At 38.8% G+C, this 19,614-nt stretch overlaps 3 protein-coding genes and 1 non-coding gene across 6 annotated transcripts in view; 2 read left to right on the forward strand and 2 right to left on the reverse strand.

The window, feature by feature from the left end:
- Window positions 1-371: 371 nt before the first annotated feature.
- trnas-aga (transfer RNA serine (anticodon AGA)) lies at window positions 372-453 on the forward strand. The gene has a single exon. It is a non-coding gene; the product is annotated as a tRNA-Ser (tRNA).
- An 885-nt stretch (window positions 454-1,338) lies between these two features.
- On the reverse strand, window positions 1,339-8,430 carry nol11 (nucleolar protein 11). The gene is made up of 18 exons (XM_049720759.2): window positions 8,252-8,430; window positions 7,498-7,611; window positions 7,332-7,388; window positions 6,982-7,130; window positions 6,823-6,880; window positions 6,412-6,553; window positions 6,065-6,271; window positions 5,480-5,556; window positions 4,974-5,097; window positions 4,461-4,552; window positions 4,179-4,244; window positions 3,690-3,874; window positions 3,150-3,275; window positions 2,814-3,044; window positions 2,639-2,717; window positions 2,371-2,463; window positions 1,981-2,088; window positions 1,339-1,814 (listed from the first exon to the last, which is right to left on the reverse strand). Exons 1-18 carry the CDS (start codon window positions 8,396-8,398, stop codon window positions 1,701-1,703), a joined length of 2,169 nt encoding a protein of 722 aa, XP_049576716.1. The 5' UTR covers window positions 8,399-8,430; the 3' UTR covers window positions 1,339-1,700.
- Window positions 8,431-8,797: 367 nt separating this feature from the next.
- LOC125969259 (beta-2-glycoprotein 1-like) lies at window positions 8,798-12,524 on the reverse strand. 2 transcript variants are annotated; one of them, XM_049721146.2, is made up of 9 exons: window positions 12,328-12,524; window positions 11,483-11,553; window positions 10,706-10,882; window positions 10,347-10,443; window positions 10,040-10,116; window positions 9,698-9,886; window positions 9,435-9,614; window positions 9,092-9,289; window positions 8,798-8,962 (listed from the first exon to the last, which is right to left on the reverse strand). In XM_049721146.2, the coding sequence occupies exons 1-9, from the start codon at window positions 12,417-12,419 to the stop codon at window positions 8,898-8,900; spliced, it is 1,146 nt and encodes a 381-aa protein (XP_049577103.1). In that variant the 5' UTR covers window positions 12,420-12,524; the 3' UTR covers window positions 8,798-8,897. The 2 variants fall into 2 exon arrangements, with proteins under 2 accessions (XP_049577103.1, XP_049577105.1); XM_049721148.1 differs by lacking the exon at window positions 11,483-11,553 and having other exon boundaries at window positions 12,328-12,489.
- Window positions 12,525-13,325: 801 nt separating this feature from the next.
- The window catches only part of prkcaa (protein kinase C, alpha, a), a 67,305-nt gene continuing 61,016 nt past the window's right edge, over window positions 13,326-19,614 (forward strand). For both annotated transcript variants that reach the window (XM_049719335.2, XM_049719336.2), the window contains exons 1-2: window positions 13,326-13,660; window positions 15,547-15,578. In XM_049719335.2, the coding sequence (XP_049575292.1) occupies window positions 13,494-13,660; window positions 15,547-15,578 (199 nt within the window). In that variant the 5' untranslated portion in view covers window positions 13,326-13,493. The remainder of the gene's footprint in view (window positions 13,661-15,546; window positions 15,579-19,614) is intronic.

Raw genomic sequence — 19,614 nt, forward strand, 5'->3', positions numbered from 1 at the left:
TGCTACTTCATAAAACCAGTCGCACTTGCGAACACTCTATGGTCCCAGTGCTTTTTAAGAGTTGTCCTATTGTTTTGTGGGACCAGATCAGCTTGGACAGTAAATGCAGTCGTTGCTTTTATATCAGACATGGCGCCACTATGGTGAAGGCGAGTGAGCAAGAAGATAATCGTAAATGCGTCGAGCAAGTCGTCATAAAGTTAACCGGACCTGGGAACTGCATACATGCATTCGCTGTCTCGGTTAACTTTGGTACCGCATTTCAATGTGTATTACCTGATCTTCAGCAATATCACCAAATTGCTGAATTTTCAGGCCATCGCATCGTATTAATTTGGAAGTATACCGGATTTCGATCAGTTATTGAACATGTTGTCGTGGCCGAGTGGTTAAGGCGATGGACTAGAAATCCATTGGGGTCTCCCCGCGCAGGTTCGAATCCTGCCGACAACGGTACATATTTTTTCTAAACATACGGAAAGAACCAACAATTCAATTTGGAAAAACCTTTTTATCGTCTAATTTCAAAGTCAATCAATTGAATAAAACTGATAACAAATATGTACGGTAAACACATCTACTCCAACACATTTTACACGCATATTTACATATAACTATTTCTAGTTGTCCAGGTAGCATGATTTACCATTGCAATGCATTAAGTGTCGTGCAAAACAATAGGCCTACATACAGAGATATGTTTATTTAATATATTTTGTACAGTTTAAATAAAATGTAAGCTTAAATTTTAGTTCTTTGAATTTTCGGTTATTTCATAGTCTAATGTAATTTGAGGTATGCGCGAGAGTAACTTTTAGCCCCAATGTGGAAGCAGGATTCCTGTTCCTCACGTCATACTTTATTCCATGCTTTTATGTCATCAGTGATATTTAAAAAACACAAAAATTAAATACATTATACCAACTTCGGAAAATTATAACGCTTGTCATTCCATGCTTTTATGTAATAATATAAAATAAATAAAATAATATTTAAAAACACAAACAATAAATACATTATACTGACTTCCGAATATTATAACATTTATATGTGTCTGGAAACATATTGGAGATGCGCAGAGACAGAACAGGTGCTTGCAGATAGGCTTCTTGTTGTTGTGCAAAAGATTTACCAATAGATGGTGGTATTGCACTGTGTAATTGTCGTTGTTCATGAAGGTTTGCACGATCTTAAAATGAGGTTGCCGGTTTGCTAATGCACAAGAAGGCCATGTATTTCGATTAGGAAATAGGAAAGTTCAGCATTTCTTACAATGAAATTTTTGGCACTGTTGAATTAAAAAAAACAAAGTCAATATAAAAGGACAGACCAGAGAACTAAAACAAAATAACTTTATAGAGGCCTATCATTAGTACTTTTTTCTCCAACGCTTCATATACAGACTGCCTGCCCTGGCAGCATAGGCCACGTACAAAAACATTTTCGGCTAATATCCAGATTGTTTCCATTAAAAAATGCAAATAAAGATGACATGCAATACAACTTAATGGTCTAAATTTCAACATTACAATACATGAAAACACAATTTAAATGCATTATCAACATTTTTTTCCGAAACAAATGCACTGAATCTTTATACATATTGAGTTCTGGTGGCTAGCTTTTGGACATAAAACCGGCTTCAGGTTAAAATCTGGAGAGGCATGATAATTAGTTACTTAAAAGCATTACACAGAAACCTAAAAAAACTCAATAACCTCAATAGAATATTGTCTCTTATCTTGTTCTATCTTCAAGTCTTTGAGGTGTTTGAGACCTCCCTCAAGTTGTCCAAGTTCAGAATATAGTTTCACCTGAGGATACAACAGAAGGTCACAGGGTTAAAAATAAGACCATATGAAGTTCGTTTGATCTTGAGGAGTAACAGTTTGCATTTCAAAAGTGATTTAAACTAAAATGTGCATTTGATTTACAGATATAAACCTTACTGCTTGCACTGACAGAACAAGCAGGACGTACCTGAGACTTAATTAAATTGTAGAGGTTTACCAGAAGGCCTTTGGCCTCTGGGGTCATGACTAGAACTGTGAAATGAGCATCCAACAACAATCCAACCCAATCCATAATCTGTAAGAGAAGGAAAGAAAAAAACACATCCAATTGAATCAGTTAACAATAATGGCATACCTTATCAGTTGCTAGCTACTGCAGTACAAAAACAATATTGGCACTCAAAGATGCAGCCGGTGTAATACAGTACAAGAGCAATGAACAAAAACAAGTCATTACTGCTATCATGTTTTTATTCAATTTGCAACACCTATTGCCCGAGTTGTGCTCAGTTTGGTGCAACAGTTTTAATGCAGCTGTATCATGACAACTATTGTCATTCTAATTATTATTACAAACCTGTGTCACACTGGGCGCTCGGAAGGTGTGATTCAGAAGAGACGTTTCTTTGTTATATTGCAGGTAGAGGAAGTGCAGATACTGGAGGAAGATCTTGATAGGACAAGAAAAAAAAAATAGATCAATGATACTAAACGGGGAAAGTATGCTTGATGCAGGAATGCTTGATTTGCCAGTAGCTACACGACAAGATACCATAATTTCTCACAATACACTCACAAATATAAACCCCCCTGAAAATACAATATAGTGCAACTAAGGAACTCACGAAAACATGTTGTGATGAAAGATCTTTCAAATGGGGGAGAAGGAGGTCATCGCTGAATGCCATCTGTAAGACCTCATTTCTTCACAGCTTCAGTCAAGAATCAAAATCACATTTCCACCATATATAATCTGGTCAACACCTGATAATTGGTGTTTGTCTGCCAGTAAAAGGATACAGTAAAACAGCCTTCTGTAAGACAACTGGACAGCTTAGTTCTCCCCACGTTGCATTCCTTTTGTCCTGATCCACTGTTGTCATTGTGACATTCGAATGGTCCTCCAAAGACGACCTAGACCCATTCTGCAAGCCAATGGCTCCCTTACTGTGCTCCCTGGAGGTCAGAGTTTCCATGAAGGAGACACTGTCAGGCTCCGGCTCCACTTTTTCTGCATCACTGTCTGGCATACTGTAACAGAGCGTAAAATATATACATTTTAGGTTGACCTTAAAGGAAGACGTTTTTGGAATTGAGTCATTGGATTTGCCTTAACGGTTAACATGATCATTTTACCTAATGAAGGCCTTTAGGCAGGTGCAGGTGACAGCTTCTGGGATGTCAGGGAAAAAGTGTAAGCAGAGTTGACACAGTAAGTAATCCTTCTTTTCAAGGGCCAGCTGCACGAGGTCAGGGCACATGCTGTAAAGAGAATCAATCGCATTAAGTGTTTTGTTTCTGAAATTATTTCGCAAAAATAGTAAATTCCTATGTGCGGGTGACAAAAGTAAATCTAATGTGCATCTGGATTACTTAACGTTGACTCCCCTAAATGAAGAATGTACAAAATATTAATCTCATACATTAAATACAATTGTTTAACCCCACCAAAAAGATTTGAGTCCAGAAATTTTAGATATTGCATTTCTTTGGGACCTTATGGAAGCAACTGCAGGCAAGCTTATATTAGAACTATTGTCATGAGTTGAGTCAGTTGGAAACTCTAAATTTACTTTTAATTGATCAGATTAGATCAATACTTCATTAATGCGTAGATTTAGTGCGAAATTATAGTACATCCATAATCCTTTGGAAGGAAAAACAAAATTTACTAACCTGTGGCAGAGAAATTGGCTGTGTACTAGCTGCGCCAGCGCAGTCGGCGTGTAGAAGGCAGCATCTGCCAAGCTGCGGGACACCAGAGACGATGCCAGCTGGCCCACTGACTGATTCAGGTCTTGGATGGCTGCTTTGGACAAGAGGCGATGCACAATTTTCTGCACTTCCTCTGCTGATGCGGTCTATGTTATATAAAAATAAGCAAGGACTTATAATGCCATCTTGGAATTGTACCATGATGGGAATCAAACAATAATCGTATGCAACGTATCCTACATACATATGTGAACATGTTGACCTCATAATCGACCGCACATAAATATGGAATTGAAGTGTAGTTGAAACAGAGAGAGGATGTTGCTCAATTATGTTACACATTAACCTTCATCAAACAACTTTACCCCCAAAATGAGTAGTTTGCAAAATGGTACAAAACAAATACGAATCTAAATCTCTTTCAGGAGTCTAGAATCAAAAAAGTATTACCTTGATGAGCTCGAGAACTTGCTCAACTGTTAAACTGTGGGATGACTGACTCCTACTTGAAGTTCTCTGGAATGACAGTAGACTAAAATTAAGGATTGGCTAGGCGAAAGGAAGCCACAATAATCTACAGGTGGCACACAAAACACACGACAAAATGGTGCCGAGTTCGCACTTTGTTAACTAATCAGTACCATCACTTTTATGATTTGGGACTGAAAGCAACTAACCAAATCTTGTCCATTAGAATCTTCCTTAGAATGTTACAATAATTCACATACATACCAAAGTCCTGGTCCCTACTGTTCTCGAGGGCTGGGTTTTCTCTTCATGTAAAATGTTGTTCCATGAAGGCACTGACACCAGCGGTCTGGATTCTGTCAAATTTTCATAAAAATTAATTAATAGAGCGGCAAATCTATTTATGACAGCATTTCATTACTAAGTCAAAGACTGTATGCCATAAATGTAAACAAGATTGAGAAATACGTGTATACATTTTGTTGCGTATAATCCCAGCCATTGATGTATACTGTATTTAAACAGACCAGTTAGTGTCCCTTGAAAAGCCGCTTTAATAGATAACACAATTTTTTTTTCTTTTTTTTTCTGCTGCCACAAAGGGATTTATAACCAGTTCCAAATATCTGTCACTTTGCACATAAACAGTAAACGTAATTCTTTTGGTGGAAATGTGCAGACATTTCATGAGCAAAATATGGAGTCTGCGCACTGAGACATAAAGGGTATTCTTGCTATTTATCTATCTTGTGGAATTTATCGAATGTTTTGGCTCACCTACAGTCTTGGACTGCTTCAATTTGCCCAAAGCAGAAGCGAGTGAAGATTTGGTGCATCCGTATGGAATAACAGACAGGCATTTACCATGTGGAATGAAGAGCTTGTTGGAATAACACCATAGCTAAAAATAAGAAAGAAAGGTAATTTAGTAACAGTAATGGGTTTGTGCAAATGATAAGCTTGTAAACTGCTCTAAAGTTGTGAGGAGGGAATGAATCCCAATCACAATTGAGAGCAGATGTGATGCTCTACCAAAGTCATACAGTCCTCCATCAGCACGCACCAGCTGGGAGGACAGGGAACATTGGCCTACGGTCCAAATTACGACAAAGGATGTCATTGATCAAACTTTTATTTGCTCAATGACTCCTTGGTCATGATGCTACTTTAGCTAAACTTGCAAAGCCAAAGTCCCCACCGCATTTTAAGAAACATTGATAATATAAAACATTTGGCTCTGTGGATGATTTTTAAAAAAAACAATAAACGTGTTATGTACCTACCTGTCCAAAGATTTTACCCACAATTTCTTTCCCTGCTTGAAGTGTCTGGAAATTGATATTCCAAATGCAGAGGAAATCTGAAAAAGACATCAAGAAATGATTAGGTTTTTTTTTTTTTTTTTCCAAGATGGGGAGTAAAAAACAAAACCTTTATAATGGGCACCAGTTCTATGTGGATTTTCGCAGGGGTCTATTCTGTACTATGAACAAAGCCGTTGACACGCATACAAGGCTTTAACATGGAAGAAAATACGTTCCATTAATTTTTATTATTGGAAAAGCATCCACTGTCCAGGGGAAACCTCCTTTTGTAAATTAAACTGAAAGCGTGAGGTGGGAAAATCCAGTTAATCACCAAATTCATCTGACTGACTTAAGGAAACGTTACCTTCTGCAACAACTGTACAGTGCTCACAAAGCTGGTAACAGAATTGTCCAGAATGTTTCTTAAGAATTACAACGCAGGGGCCACTAAAGATTGCAGTTTGTCTAAGTACTTTTGTCAACTTAGTGCACAAGCAAGTTCTTGATCAGATGTAGAGGAGACACTTTCATGCTCCTCAGGGATGTGATGATGTCAAGTACCTTTACCAGTTCCGGCCGAGGGGTGCGGAACGCCAACAACAGCGACATGGGCTTCATCTAAGAAGACAGCATTAGCTGCAACCAACCGGTCTTCATCAACCGAAAGAGCCAGCAGCAGATTACGGGGCAGTGAAATGGTTTGAGAGTCCTCATTATGCCCAGGGCCCCATGCAGAGATCACACTCTGGTACACGTGTCCATTAGGATCTATATGACAGAGAGATGACAAGGCGTAGAGGAATTTAAAAATTGTGTCGCTCATATTTGGGCCATTAATTATGATTGCCATAATCACAAAAATCATGAAGCTAGAAAGCAATATTCAAACATAAGAAATGGAGGCTTACAGAGGTAAAGCAGATAGATGAGTTCATCTCTGTAGGATGCAGAGAAGCTAAGAGGCGAAAGGCTGGCGTCTTCTCGCTCCAACTGGTACTTCTGCAGTATGTTTGGGTTTACTTTCAGCAGGTACAAAAAATGGTCCCCTTTCTAGAAAAATACATTAAATGTTAGTCAAGCCCATTTAGAATGTAAGAATTACCGGGCGCAATCACAAAATAAACAATATTCTCATTCGAAAATATCTGCTGGAATAATATTAGCATTGTTTCCACTAAGTACCTCAATTTGGTTGACTATGAATGAGATTTATTCTTCCGATATGTAAGTAAGATGGAGCATTTGTAGCTATGCCAGAAAAATAATTTTGGGTTGGGTTGATTTATCATGATGAAGACACCAAAGAATAAATCTGGTACCTTTTCTGTTGTAAAGATGACAAACTGCTGGGTTTCGGCCACTATGTTGGTGCTCCACCTGAAAACAAACAACAGAAAACAAAGACAGCAGCACAATTGAAGCAAATTAAATCTTTCAATCTTTAAACTACAAATTGCAACAGTAGAACCTGTAGTTACCTGATGGTTTCATCTGGAGCCAAGACTTCCTCGACAGTTTGCTGAGGAGTTGCGAGAAGAGAATCCAGAAGTCTCACAGCTCCTCTCTGAAACAAGACCACGGGATCTTGTCCAGCAACGCAGTGGACCCTCCAGATGTCGGACGACACCTGAGCAAAACACACATGAATACTCAACTATTCAACACATCTGAAGCTGTAAGTCAAGACAAGCGACTTCCCAAACCCAGCAATTATTTCAAATGTGAAATACATAATAATAGTCCAAATGGCCATGCGACATGTAGCCTACAGTAAAGGAAACTGACAATAATGAGGAAAGCGTAGAGTAGAGGCAACAATCACACTTACAGTAGCTTTAAATGTTTTGTCCAAGAGATCATCATCTTCCTTCCAGATTCTGATCACCTGAAAAGCATACAAAATGAGACTTTAAATTTTGATGGACTAAACAACTGTGTAGCCTCTTTTGCATTTTGAGATGCCGATTGTGATGAGCAACACTGAATGAGTTTACCTTATTATCTGTTACTGCTACATATTCTTTAGTTTGAGTGTTATAAATTGCTGGAGAGGTCAAACAACTGCCTTGTTTGACAGTCCAGCTCCCCAGTGGCTTTTGGTCTGAAACCTGACACAAACATACGCAAAAAAACATCAACACGTCAGTGACAACAATTGGCTGTTACCAAATATGCAAACTCTGATACTGGTAACATATCTGCTACACTGGCACCAAACTGATTTAAGTGGATGCCAAAAGTGTCAAAATGTGTACATTATTCCTAGTCAATGGGACAGTGAGCTTTGTTCAGCTTAACTTTGATAAAATAATGTTTGCAACTTAATTAGAGCACGTTTGGTAATTTTGGTTTAGAGACACTAATTGGAAAGAGGAACTTAAAAAAACGATGTCCCATTGTGTATTAAATATATCTTTCATTGTCTGCATTTGTTAAAAATATTAAGCTAGTAGCATTATTACTTTCTAAGATAACTGGAGTCAAATCTACTACCAGAGGCTAAAACTTTTCAGAGTCCCACACTTAGGCGCATGATTACTCAGTGACCTTTGTTGTAAGAGGTTTAACTAGTAATATAAATTAATAACATAATATAAAGTAGTAAAATAAAGTATCCCAGACGCTGGAATGAAAGCCATTTTGTAGGCACTTTCTGAGCGAGCCAATGCTTTAACGTGCAAGTCTCACTCTCCAGCTAACTAGCTAGCCTCCAATCCCTTGATGACCCCAAAACACGTTAAACTTTACCTTATAAAGAGTAACTGATCTGAAGGCGTTACTGACGATTACATGGTCGCTATCCCTCTCCGGTTCGATGCCCTGAATGCAGGACTTTGTTGAATTTTGAGATGGAACTAGTCCACACAACGTGTACCCCTCGTACAGCACGGCCATGCTGGAATAAGAGAGGTGGAACTTCGGACAAGCTCGCGAGACAATAGAAAATGCGTAACGAGATTTCCGACGCCACACTCAAAATAACGAGAATTTGACACCGCCTACTTCCTACTCGCTATTAGCAAAGCAACCGGAAATACCCTGGCGGCCATCTTGCGTTGCCACTAGCTAAGCGCTCCTAATTTTTTAGACTTTTCCCCTTGTATTTTCCTTTTCAACCCATTTTAAACTGAATATGCACGCTACCAAGACTTACTTAACTTGTATTTTGTAGATGTAGCAACAGTGTTGTAATTTTCATTCCACAAAATAGAATTAAACTTTTATTTCATAAAATCAAGTTCATTCTTATATCTTACACAGAAGATTTCAAACACAAATTGAGCATCACACGCATTTTAAGACTCAAGATGTGCTTTATTTTTAGAGCCCAGAACAATGCTGTTAATGCTGGTGAGGGTAATATTCATAATCAGAGAAGGGATAGGCTTCCATCTCAGCACTGATTTATTTCGGAAGGAAGTGAACCAGAATACAAGTTATAGTCTATTACGCTTGGCTCTGAAAAGAAACATAAATAATTGGTTAGAGTAAAGGTTTGGGTTGTTGTTCAAGTTTTCTTGATATAGTTTCTCAATGTACCTTTATAGCATTTGAACAACTGGGAAATTATTATTAATCAATCACTACCTTCATAGCATTCGGGGATTTTAAGATTTCCATCGACGCACTGAGTTGACACAGCATAGCCACAGTTCCTGACCTTGTCCAAGCAATAGACTGACACAAGATCGCCATGGAGGACTCTGTTTGGCTCGAAGTCTGCGATCCAAATTTTTTTTTCTTTGTATAATATTCTTCCTCTTTTAATGCCAATACTGCAAGGAGCTGTTTGCCACAGAAACAATAAAACATAAAAACATGATGATAATGTAAAAAAAATAGGTGAAATTGTTGGGATTGTTACGCATAAATAACAAAGCAGCCTGATCACCCAAATATCAAAACGATATTATGTACATTCATGGCCTACCTTTACAGGCTGGTTTTTCAGACCACTCTCCATTTTTCTGACAAACAATTTGGAAGCTTCCATCCAGCATGTAGTTGCCATTGCAGCCGTACTGCACCGTCTCCATGAAGTCATAACGTCTCTGGTCCTTGCTGGACATGTAACCATTGAAAATGTTCTCTGGTGGAGGGCAAGTTACCACTGGAAAGATTTTGTATTAGACTGGTTCAGTCACTGGAAAAAAATTGTATTTGATTAATTGTTTTTTGTTTTTTTCACGATACCTCGACATTCGGGTGTCTTGGTCCAATTGCCACTGGCTGTGCACTCTGCATATACGTTTCCAAAAAGGACGTAAGGAGGCAAGCACTTATATGTCCCATAGGTACCAAAATATGTCGTGTTTCCTCTTACTATCCTGTTATAACTGATAAGACCAAACTTTGGGATTGGAGCAAGACCACAAGACACAGCTGCAAGATAAGAGAACGCATACTGTGTTGTAAATGGTAAACGTATCAATTAATGAAAAAAAAAAAAACCTTTGGAATAAAAGTGTGAAAGGATTACGTGTTGCAAATTAGAAAAACATTAAGAGAAAAGGAGGGAAATGGCTGGATACATACGTTTACACTCTGGTACCGATGTGCTCCATGTTCCATCAGCCTGGCATTTAGCATTTTGGGGTCCTGAAAGGATGTACCTATAGAAAGAAAACATATTTTATCAGCCATTTTTTTATTCAATCGGATACAAAGATATTTCAAGTTAACTTTGGAGGTTCCACTGAATTCACTCGAGTAATGTGTCCTGGGTATGCACGACAACCTCTTAATGGCATAAGAGTGCGCATCACCATTTCTAATTTGACTACTACTTGCATCATTTCTTACATGTCATCCATTGGAATTTAACTAAATGTTCTCACTTTACCCCTCGTGACAGGTATAGTTGATTATGCTCTGGTACACCGTATCCTCATAGTACAGATCTCCATTGAGCAGTTGGTCAGGAGCAGGACAATGCTTTGCTAAAAGATAGAACAGTATATTAGTACTGTTGTGAGTCTCCATATGGTTAGTAACATATTACCTGGCCTTTGCAATGAACAACTAAATTTTTTTTTTTTTCCAAAAAGATTGTCTCTTTTCAATGTTTTGGTATTGTATGAATAATGCATAATTAATTAAAAATAATGACATTACAAAGACGGAGACACAGCTTAGAATGATAAAAAAAAACACATCTAGGAAGTGTGCAGTGACATGAAATAATATTGAACTGGGACCCACCAATGCACTTCAATTTGGTTTCAGTCCACCTTCCTTGGTCAGTACATACAATTTTCCGAGGGCCCAAAATGGACGTGTATCCCGATTTACAAAACAGCACTAATTCTTCACCAGGCCGAAAGTGGCGCTGGTGCTCCACTGTTACAATGTTGCCATCCAGCTCAGGTATTAAACACACTGCAAGGACAAACACATAATTAGTGACTTGATGATTGCCAAATAAAGCAAGTGTTGATTAGCATTTGGGGTGTTACTCCATTCATTCTTTCTGTAGTGTTTGTCTTCAATAGGGTCTCAGGCTTGGGGGTCTTTGTTGACTTAGATTGAGAGGCACATTAAACCCTGGACTGATCCGGCAGTAATTTGCAGGACAAATCTAGACCTATAGATTTATATTTACAGCAATGGAAATTTTAACAGGGAATTTCTAGTCTTCGGTTAACATAGCATACGTGTTTTAGAATGTGGGAAAATGATGAAGAACATGCAAACTCAACACAAGATGGACTAAGCAGAGAGGAGAACACAGAACCTTGTAACACTGTGTGGGCAGGTTATTGCACAATGTTACCAGCTTGATTAGTTAGTTAGTTAGTTAGTTAGTTAGTTAGTCAGTCAGTCAGTCAGTCAGTCAGTCAGTCAGTCAGTCAGTCAGTCAGTCAGTTAGTTAGTTAGTTAGTCAGTTAGTTAGAGGGTTGGTCTACAATCAGTCATTAGATTACTAAATATAAAAATAGACAGCACTTGTGACAAGAAAAAGTATGAAAATGTAAATACCGTTGTCTTCTTGTGCTTTGACAAAGTTACAAAATGGGACTAATAGCCAAACATAGATAATATATTCCAACCTGAGGGGAAAAGCACAGAAATTCATGGTGTCCTTCCTGTGGTGACCAAAACTGTTTCTGAAATGTGTGTTGACTTTGACACAGCTATTTGTGCTTCTCCAAAAGTAAACAGATAAGAGAAGGACAGTACTTGCTCACATTTGGTTTTGATTCGCCTGTCAGCAGAAGCAACCTTTTAACAGTCACCTAATGATCATTTTACTGATGCTTCCAACTTGTGGAAACATGTTGAGGAAGGTGTGGTTCATGAGGGCATGCTTGAGGCTGTTTGCTGTGGAAGACCTTGATCGTACTTCTACATGTTTGGGATGAACGACATCAGTGATTTTGAGGCATTTTATGAAAAAACATTAACACCCCACCGACACTGCAACATTTTGTCAGCTGTATTTTTATTTGGACTGCCAGTGACCTTGGCAGAAAAAAGAATCAATGCTCTGAAATCTCTGTTACTGGAAGCTCTGACTGTGGACTTCCCCTTCTGTTGCAACACTGTTACGTTGTTATAAAGTACATATAACACCTACATTTGTGTTGTTGTGTGGCTTATATGTATTTACAGTATATTAATGGGACTCGATGTAAATTGTTTTAAGAGTTTTGGGTGTTGTATGTTGCGGTTGTTTTTGGTCCATGGAGTATTCCAAGATTCCATGAGAGGAGGTGGTTCATGGTCATAATAACTGATACTGAAAAATTTAATGATATTAAAAAGTAAAATTATGTACAAGATATGAATGCTCTATAATCAATATTTTTGAAATTCCAACTTACTGCACATGTATTCCGTTGCTATATGTTCTTGTAAAATTACACCCTGTCCATCCAACCATCCATTTTCTTTTGTGCTTATCCTCATTCATCATTCCGATTGCAGTATTTCACTTTTCTCCTTTTCTTCCTGGAAACTGGTTTTCCCTTGTCCTTTCCCCCCTCAAAACGGCGACAGTAACAAACAATGTACTTTTCTTGTTTTCCGCACGATGGCGGCATCTGCAGCATTTTCAGGGCGTGACGGTAGATCGCGTCTCAATCCTGTGTAGCGTGACAGTGTTGAGAGGACCATTCAAGAATTAAAGGAAGTTTCCAAATCAGGAAAAAGTAAATATTTAAACTGCAATACGATGTGGCAAAAAATTGTTGACCAGTTTTATATTTACAAATCAATGTGTCTGATGTAAGTCGTTGTGCACATGTGGAATCGATTCTCGCTCAGTGACAATGTGCATGTGAGTGTGACTGGTCGTTTGTCTCTATGTGTGCCTTGCAACTGGATGGCGACCAGTAGTCTGCCTTTCGCCCATTTTCAGATGGGATAGGCTCCAGCACCTCCCGTGACACTGAACAGGATAAGCGGTGTTGAAAATGGATGTACAACACCTGTTTTGACTGACTGGCGTCCAGTCCAGGGTGTCATCAATTTTTTGCCGGGAGTCGGGATAAGGTTAAACTCTCTCTCTGTATGGCTTCAGAAATCACTTTTATTACAGTGACAAATACAGTTCGTCTCAGCAGAACTTTTATTTATGCAAATAAGTGCATGTTTTGTGATTGATCCATTTTCATAGGTGTAAAAATGTCCTATTGTCCTTCAAATCTGGGATGACCCTACTCCAAAATCAAACAACAAAATAAAAATCCTAATTTGTGTTGTGTTTAATTGTAGTTAAAGGCCTTCTACGTCGCGGGGCTCAGGAGAAATGTAGATGCTTTTATTTTGAAGGGTATCGGACGTACAGTATGTATCTGGCTAACTTGACGGCGCTCTGAGTTGACAGCGCGGCGTCGTCCAGTGGCAGTCACAGGCGGGGAAAGCCCTCACTTGTAGTCTCGCACTCACCAAGTCCCCAGCGTGTCTCTCTGCTTGGCTCCCGACTCAGCGCCGCGCAAGGCACAGGCACTCTCGCAAGACAGCAACACGGAGCTTGCTTGCGTTCAACATGGCCGATACAAGTTTGATCGAGTCGTCCAACGAGGACGTAGCGAATAGATTTGCTCGCAAAGGTGCTCTGAGGCAGAAAAATGTCCACGAAGTGAAGAACCACAAGTTTACTGCCAGGTTCTTCAAGCAGCCGACTTTCTGCAGCCACTGCACGGACTTCATCTGGTAAGCCATCCGTCTCCGCCACCACCCAACCCGGCCACATCCACGCTTGCAGCCTGTTGCATATTGGATTGCAACTTTGCGCCCCCGAGCCTTCCTCCATGATGTTACGCAACTTTACTTTGCAACTTTCCCCCACCTGATTCTGCAAATCTCACCCTGTTTGTCGACTGAGCTGTCAAGAAGCAGACTTCCTCAGGGATCCCGGTGCCAAATGGGGAGGGCCATGTTGTTTATTTTTCCCGTATAAAGCACTTAACATGTGTAAACGTTGCGTGCATATGTAGTTTGTAAGTTCCGTTGCGATTCAAAGTATAAATTATTATATAAATAATAAACAGATTTAGGGCAAATTTAGAATCAGAGAGAACATTTACTGCGATGTTTCCTGCTAAAGCCGATGCACATATTGGATGAGTCATGATTTATTTCCCTTACCGAGGCATACCGCACTACTATTGTCCCCCAAAATCTTTTTCTTTAAGAGGAAAAGACTGCCACAGTGGAAACATAGAGTAGTTTTTGGGAAGAAAATTAATATGGAAAGTACGCCCCGTGCCAAAGTACAGATTCCGACTATTTTCACAGCTTCTTCTAAAGTTTTGTGACTTTTGCTAAGGCAATGATTAATGAGGAAAGGAAAATACAACTCATTGCGTTTGCTTGGCAGCTCAGTCACGTTTGGCTAAATTGACAGCAAGTAAAGATCAATAACAAATAAAATAATACTAACATTGGAAGGTCAGCTCCATAGATGTTGACGTAAAGAGATTCACATCCCAGAAAAAAACAATACTTTTTAGTTTTTCCATGTGTTTTTTCATGGTTTAATGCAGGGGTCTCCCCCCTTTTATCACCCCAGAGATGCATTTATAAATTAAAGATCTGGATAGCTACTCATGTTTAGTTAGATTTATTAACTGCTGCATCACTGAACTGAACGAGAGGTATAGAAAATGTACAAAAGTCTGTTTCAACCGTTTTCACTCGTATATGTATTAAAAATCATGGAGTTAAAATGCAAACTTTCTTTCTATAAATGCTACATATTAATTGGTCATCAAAGGGTCGGTTTTCATTTTTACACACGTGACAAGAAGAATTACTTAAAGCGGCCACATGAAAATCTAATGAATTATTCCTGTCCCACACATCAAGTAATGGAAAATAAAAACAGTTAATTGGATGCATACATTTATTTTGATTGCTACTGGTCTGGAAAAAAAGTAGCGAGTTACACTGCTATTTAATGATATGGTCCAACCTTCCCCAACAGGTTATTCTCAATCTCAAATTGTAGCGTTCCAGCCATATTCACAGTCATCCACTTTTGCAAGTGCTAGTATGATCTCATGGCCTTTACTACTTAGAGTTTATGACCTTGACAGTTTTACAGCAAGGCATGTGCATTGCCTAATGGCACTCCTTAGTCCGTAGTCCAGAGAGCTAAACATGTCCTGCAGTTACAGGCAACAACTTGTTCCAATGCACCATTGTATCAAAAGAAGCAGGGAGAGTCCACTTTGCTTTCTGGGTGGGACTCACTGTCAAAATATCATGCAGCTAAGCGGACCAGACCTCTCCTCTCGCGAGTCTGGCAGGAATCACACTGCGCCAGCTCTTTCCATAAAAACCATTCCAGACTGAAAGAATGCTGAACATGTGCACAGTGGAATCCCTGGACTTTGTAGTCTTGTGGTGAATATAAGGCTAGGGTAGCTTTACTTTTAAAAGACTGCCAGCAAACGCCTCATGATTATTTGTTTTACGTCATGCAAAGTGCTGACCCTCGCAACAATGCCTATTGTTGTTATTAAAAGCTAAGGGCTTTCTGATTATGTGAGTGGAAATGGTCAACTCATTTAATCCTGCTTTGTTTGCTTCCACAGGGGCTTTGGAAAACAAGGATTTCAGTGCCAAGGTAATCCAAATTGACTTCAGTTCTGGTTTGTTCAAAGATGATGTGTTTGTTTTTATGTGGACAGTAAGTGTGTGAGCGTTTGTGTGTGCGCACATACCGTGTGGATCATGTTCAGTGGTCGCTGTGGTTAAATAAGTGGTCATGCATGAAAGTAACTGAACAGAAATTTTGGCATCATATTCAGGCAAACATTTACACCCACCTCATATTTAGCTTTCGATTCTGCAGCCATGGAGCTATTGTTTTCCCACAACCTGGATAGTGTTTATTGTTTCTGCCACCACAAAACATGTGGTCAGAAGGATGTGGGCCTCAATCAACATTGTTTCCAATATGCTGTTGTATGGCAAGAACTGAATTTGGCAGGAAGTGAAGCAGAACACACGCAAACATACTGATGCAATTTGAGAAGTAATTAAATAGAGGAATATGCCAGTAATGCTTGTCTGAGATGCAGAATGGAGTTATATTTCTACTACTCCTCAAAGAGGTCTTCCTCAGATATAGGAAATTTCTCAAAGTCTGATTGGCGCATTCCGTTTCTTTAAAGCAGTATCAAGAAGTAGTGTCGCTTTCACTGGTGTCTCCATTTCTCATTTTTGTGCTATTAATCAGTTAATTGCCTTGTTTTTTTAAATTAGATTTAAAAAAAAAAAAAAAAAAAAGCTTTTCCACAAATAAAACTAAATAAACCAACCACATTTGTTTCAGGAATGTTATAGAAATTATTTTACAGTTTGAGGGTAATTCTCTGCATGTTTGTTTTTATTGATTCAATTGATTGAACATTCACCCATCTGTGTCCCCAAAATAAATCAAATCCTTTCTGGAATAAAACTGTGACAAGAAAATGTGAAGATAATGAAGTGTTAATACTTTCCGGATGCACTGTATGTCAGGCACTTGTCACAACATGCTTAACAGTTTACTTCTAAATCAAGGTTGAGTGTTTTTCATTTTCAAAGGTTATAAATGGCATTGCAGGAGTTTTTACTTGCTACGGTGTTACCTGTTAACTGTAGTTCCCTTAAACGTGTCACTGAATGCAACACTAATGAAACATAAAATAAGCTGAAGGTATTTGTGCATTATTTGTCACATATGTAGTATATGTTGTTAACACTGCATTCCACTCAGAGCTCCCACTCACCATCATTGTCAACGCCAGCATTTGTGGTATTTTTGCAACATTGCTAGATAAACACCTTGCCGGACAGTTGACCTTAGTAATTATGAGCTTTTCTTATGAGTGTCAGCGATAATAATGACACATTCACGACTCTTGGCTCAATACATCTTTCTAATAAACATAGAGGGGAGTTTTATGGATTGAAGTGTCACATATAATAGAATGAGTTAACTTGACATCAGAGTTCCTTATTAGAGTCGCTGGTTAGTTGAAGCCAATCCCTGCTGACCTTGGGTTGACACACCCTGAGCTGGTTGGCAGTCATGTTGTGCAGACTCGCTAACCACCGCTAAACACTGCGTTGCCTCGACGTAGCCCAGGAGAGAAAAACGAATCTCAAGTGGCCATGTCGTCTTCACTTTTCATAAATTCCCTTTCCAGACATGTTGAATAAATAATGACTCCCTTATCAAGGAGTGAGCGTTTCCGCTGCAACTTTTAAAAGTAGGAAAGGGCCTCACTTTGGAAAATCTGTTTGGCTATAAATTATTAACACTGAGGTGCTTTTATAAAATGGAGGTCAGGTGCTCCAGCAGAGCCGGGCGGTCTCTCAGTCACTCCTAGAAAAATGACAAGGTGATAAACGGGAGGGTGACATTTCTGTAACTGGATTGACATTTCATTTTCATCCCCGTAAATGTCCTTTGACTAAAAATAGGGATTACGCCATATTAGATCACACTTATGGGTAGTGTCATAAGCAGGACATTTTGATGACTTGCCCCCCCCCCCCAAATAGATCAGTTTTGACGAAATATTCATGAAAGAGAGATTTTCATCAGTTGACATTTTAGAGCATCAATTTACTCAGATATAAAATAATCTTCATTGCGAGCACAGTGGCAACGTTTGTACAGGATGGGCATTTAACTAAATTTATTTAAAAATGAAAATAGGTTGGATTGAAGACTGTCCATCATTTTCTTCCCAATTACCTTCTTTCCCAGTTCAGCTCAGACCTTGGGAAAGGAACTCTGGACTGTAGCCTAGAATTGATGAAAATGTGCCAAGCTTTAAAACGACGTGTAATCAAAAGAACCCAACTGACGTTAGAGTATAACGTTCCAATGGTGAGTGAGAAATTCGCAGTTAGTGATAAATCTCAGCACGCCATGGTGCACAGTGTCCGACATCTGCAGACTGAGTAGAGGCATTCATACACAAAACATTACTAGTCAGGAACTTGTGCAAAAATGTAGACTCAATCAGTCTTTCTCTCTCTTTTTGACACTACGTGACACTAGCAATGAAATGTTGTGTAAACAACACGTCTTGATGCTATCTGCCTCGTGAACAATCTTTCCAACTTTTCCTGCCGAGTCATGTTTCAAAGCCTTGGCCTTGGCCTGTCGCCATCCCTCAGCACAGTTTACCTTCAGTGGTTCTCTCCCTTGACCTGTTTTATTTAGATCCTGCTTAACATTCTTATCTCGATCTGAAGTAGTGCTTCAGTAGCTGCCCTAACTGGAGTTGTGAAGTGCTTGCAGAAACTTTTCAGTCTTTATTCAAGATGTGATGTAATCTAATTCACATTCATTGCCATATGATATTAAACAGCATAAAAAGAGAACATCTCACAAGTATAGATGTTTTTTTTATTTGTAGTACGTACTTCTATTTGAAGTAGTTAGCATAGGTAAGCATCACTGTGAACCGCAATTAAACGATTGCTCTTACTCTCATTTTATCTGTTTATCTTTACTCATCCATCATTTTTAAAATCGCCAGCCCTTGAGTGAGTGAGTTTTTGTCCATGATTCACATGAATACAAATAATTAAAAAAAAAATACATAAACAACCTTTCTTGCATTGACTGGTTGGGAGAAGAGGATGATCTTTGTGCTACATTGAGCACTTAACATTCAAACATGACACCTTGCCTTTAACCATAATTTAAGTAACTTGCACACACACACAGATGACCCTTTTATAGTCATCTGTGTCATCTGTATTTAAAGCATCAACTTAACAAATGTCAAGAAAACAGTAACTGCTCAGTGTTTGAACAGTGCTCAGAATCGTGGACGACGGCCTTTGTTGACAGTTGAAAGGTAAACTTCACCAGTGTTCATGTGCTCAGAACACACATTCTGCCTTTACCTGATATTGTTGCACTGGTAACTTGTCCAAACAGCATCTTGGTCTGTTTCCTCTGCTTCATCCCGAATCTATAATAGCGCTTGTCAACAGAGGAAACAATTTAGCTTGATAGTTTTCACAAGCACACATTTCCTTCTAAACACAAATTTACAGACAGATAAAGTTGGTGAGTTAGGGTTTGCTCACATCAGTCTGTTTTTAAATAAAAATAGAAACATTTGGTGTCTTTTTGGCTCCTGGTAAACCCGGCTGTGTTTTAGAGAGCAAAAGTACAAGCGACAGAAAGGTTCTCCAAATGATTCTTTTTTTAAATTCTCTGTATTGTGTAAACACTAAAAAACAGACATTTAAAACAGAGTGCATGCCTGTTGTAAAGGCTATGTTGACTGTTAGCAGTAGAAACACATTCAAAATGCAAATTATCAACCCTAAAATGTGATGAATCGAGTATTAAAACTATAGTTTGGATTAAACCTGATGGCCGAGCAGTTTGGTACAAAAAAAATGACTGTATACTTTTGATTAAAAAAAAAAAGAAATCAAGCATGGTTCAGAAAATGGATGGACCGAATGGAATTTAATGGATGAAATATGAAATGAAAAAGATGAAGATGCATCTTGAACATACTTTTTACCCTCTCACAGTTCCTGTCAACAAAGCATAAATAATTCTTTGGCCCTTTGAATCCATGTTGCTTGTATGCTCTGTGACATCCACAGCAGCGTTGACACTTGTTATAAGCCAT

This window comes from Syngnathus scovelli, chromosome 5 (genome assembly GCF_024217435.2).
Source record: "Syngnathus scovelli strain Florida chromosome 5, RoL_Ssco_1.2, whole genome shotgun sequence".
In the NCBI taxonomy this organism is placed as follows: Eukaryota; Metazoa; Chordata; class Actinopteri; order Syngnathiformes; family Syngnathidae; genus Syngnathus; species Syngnathus scovelli.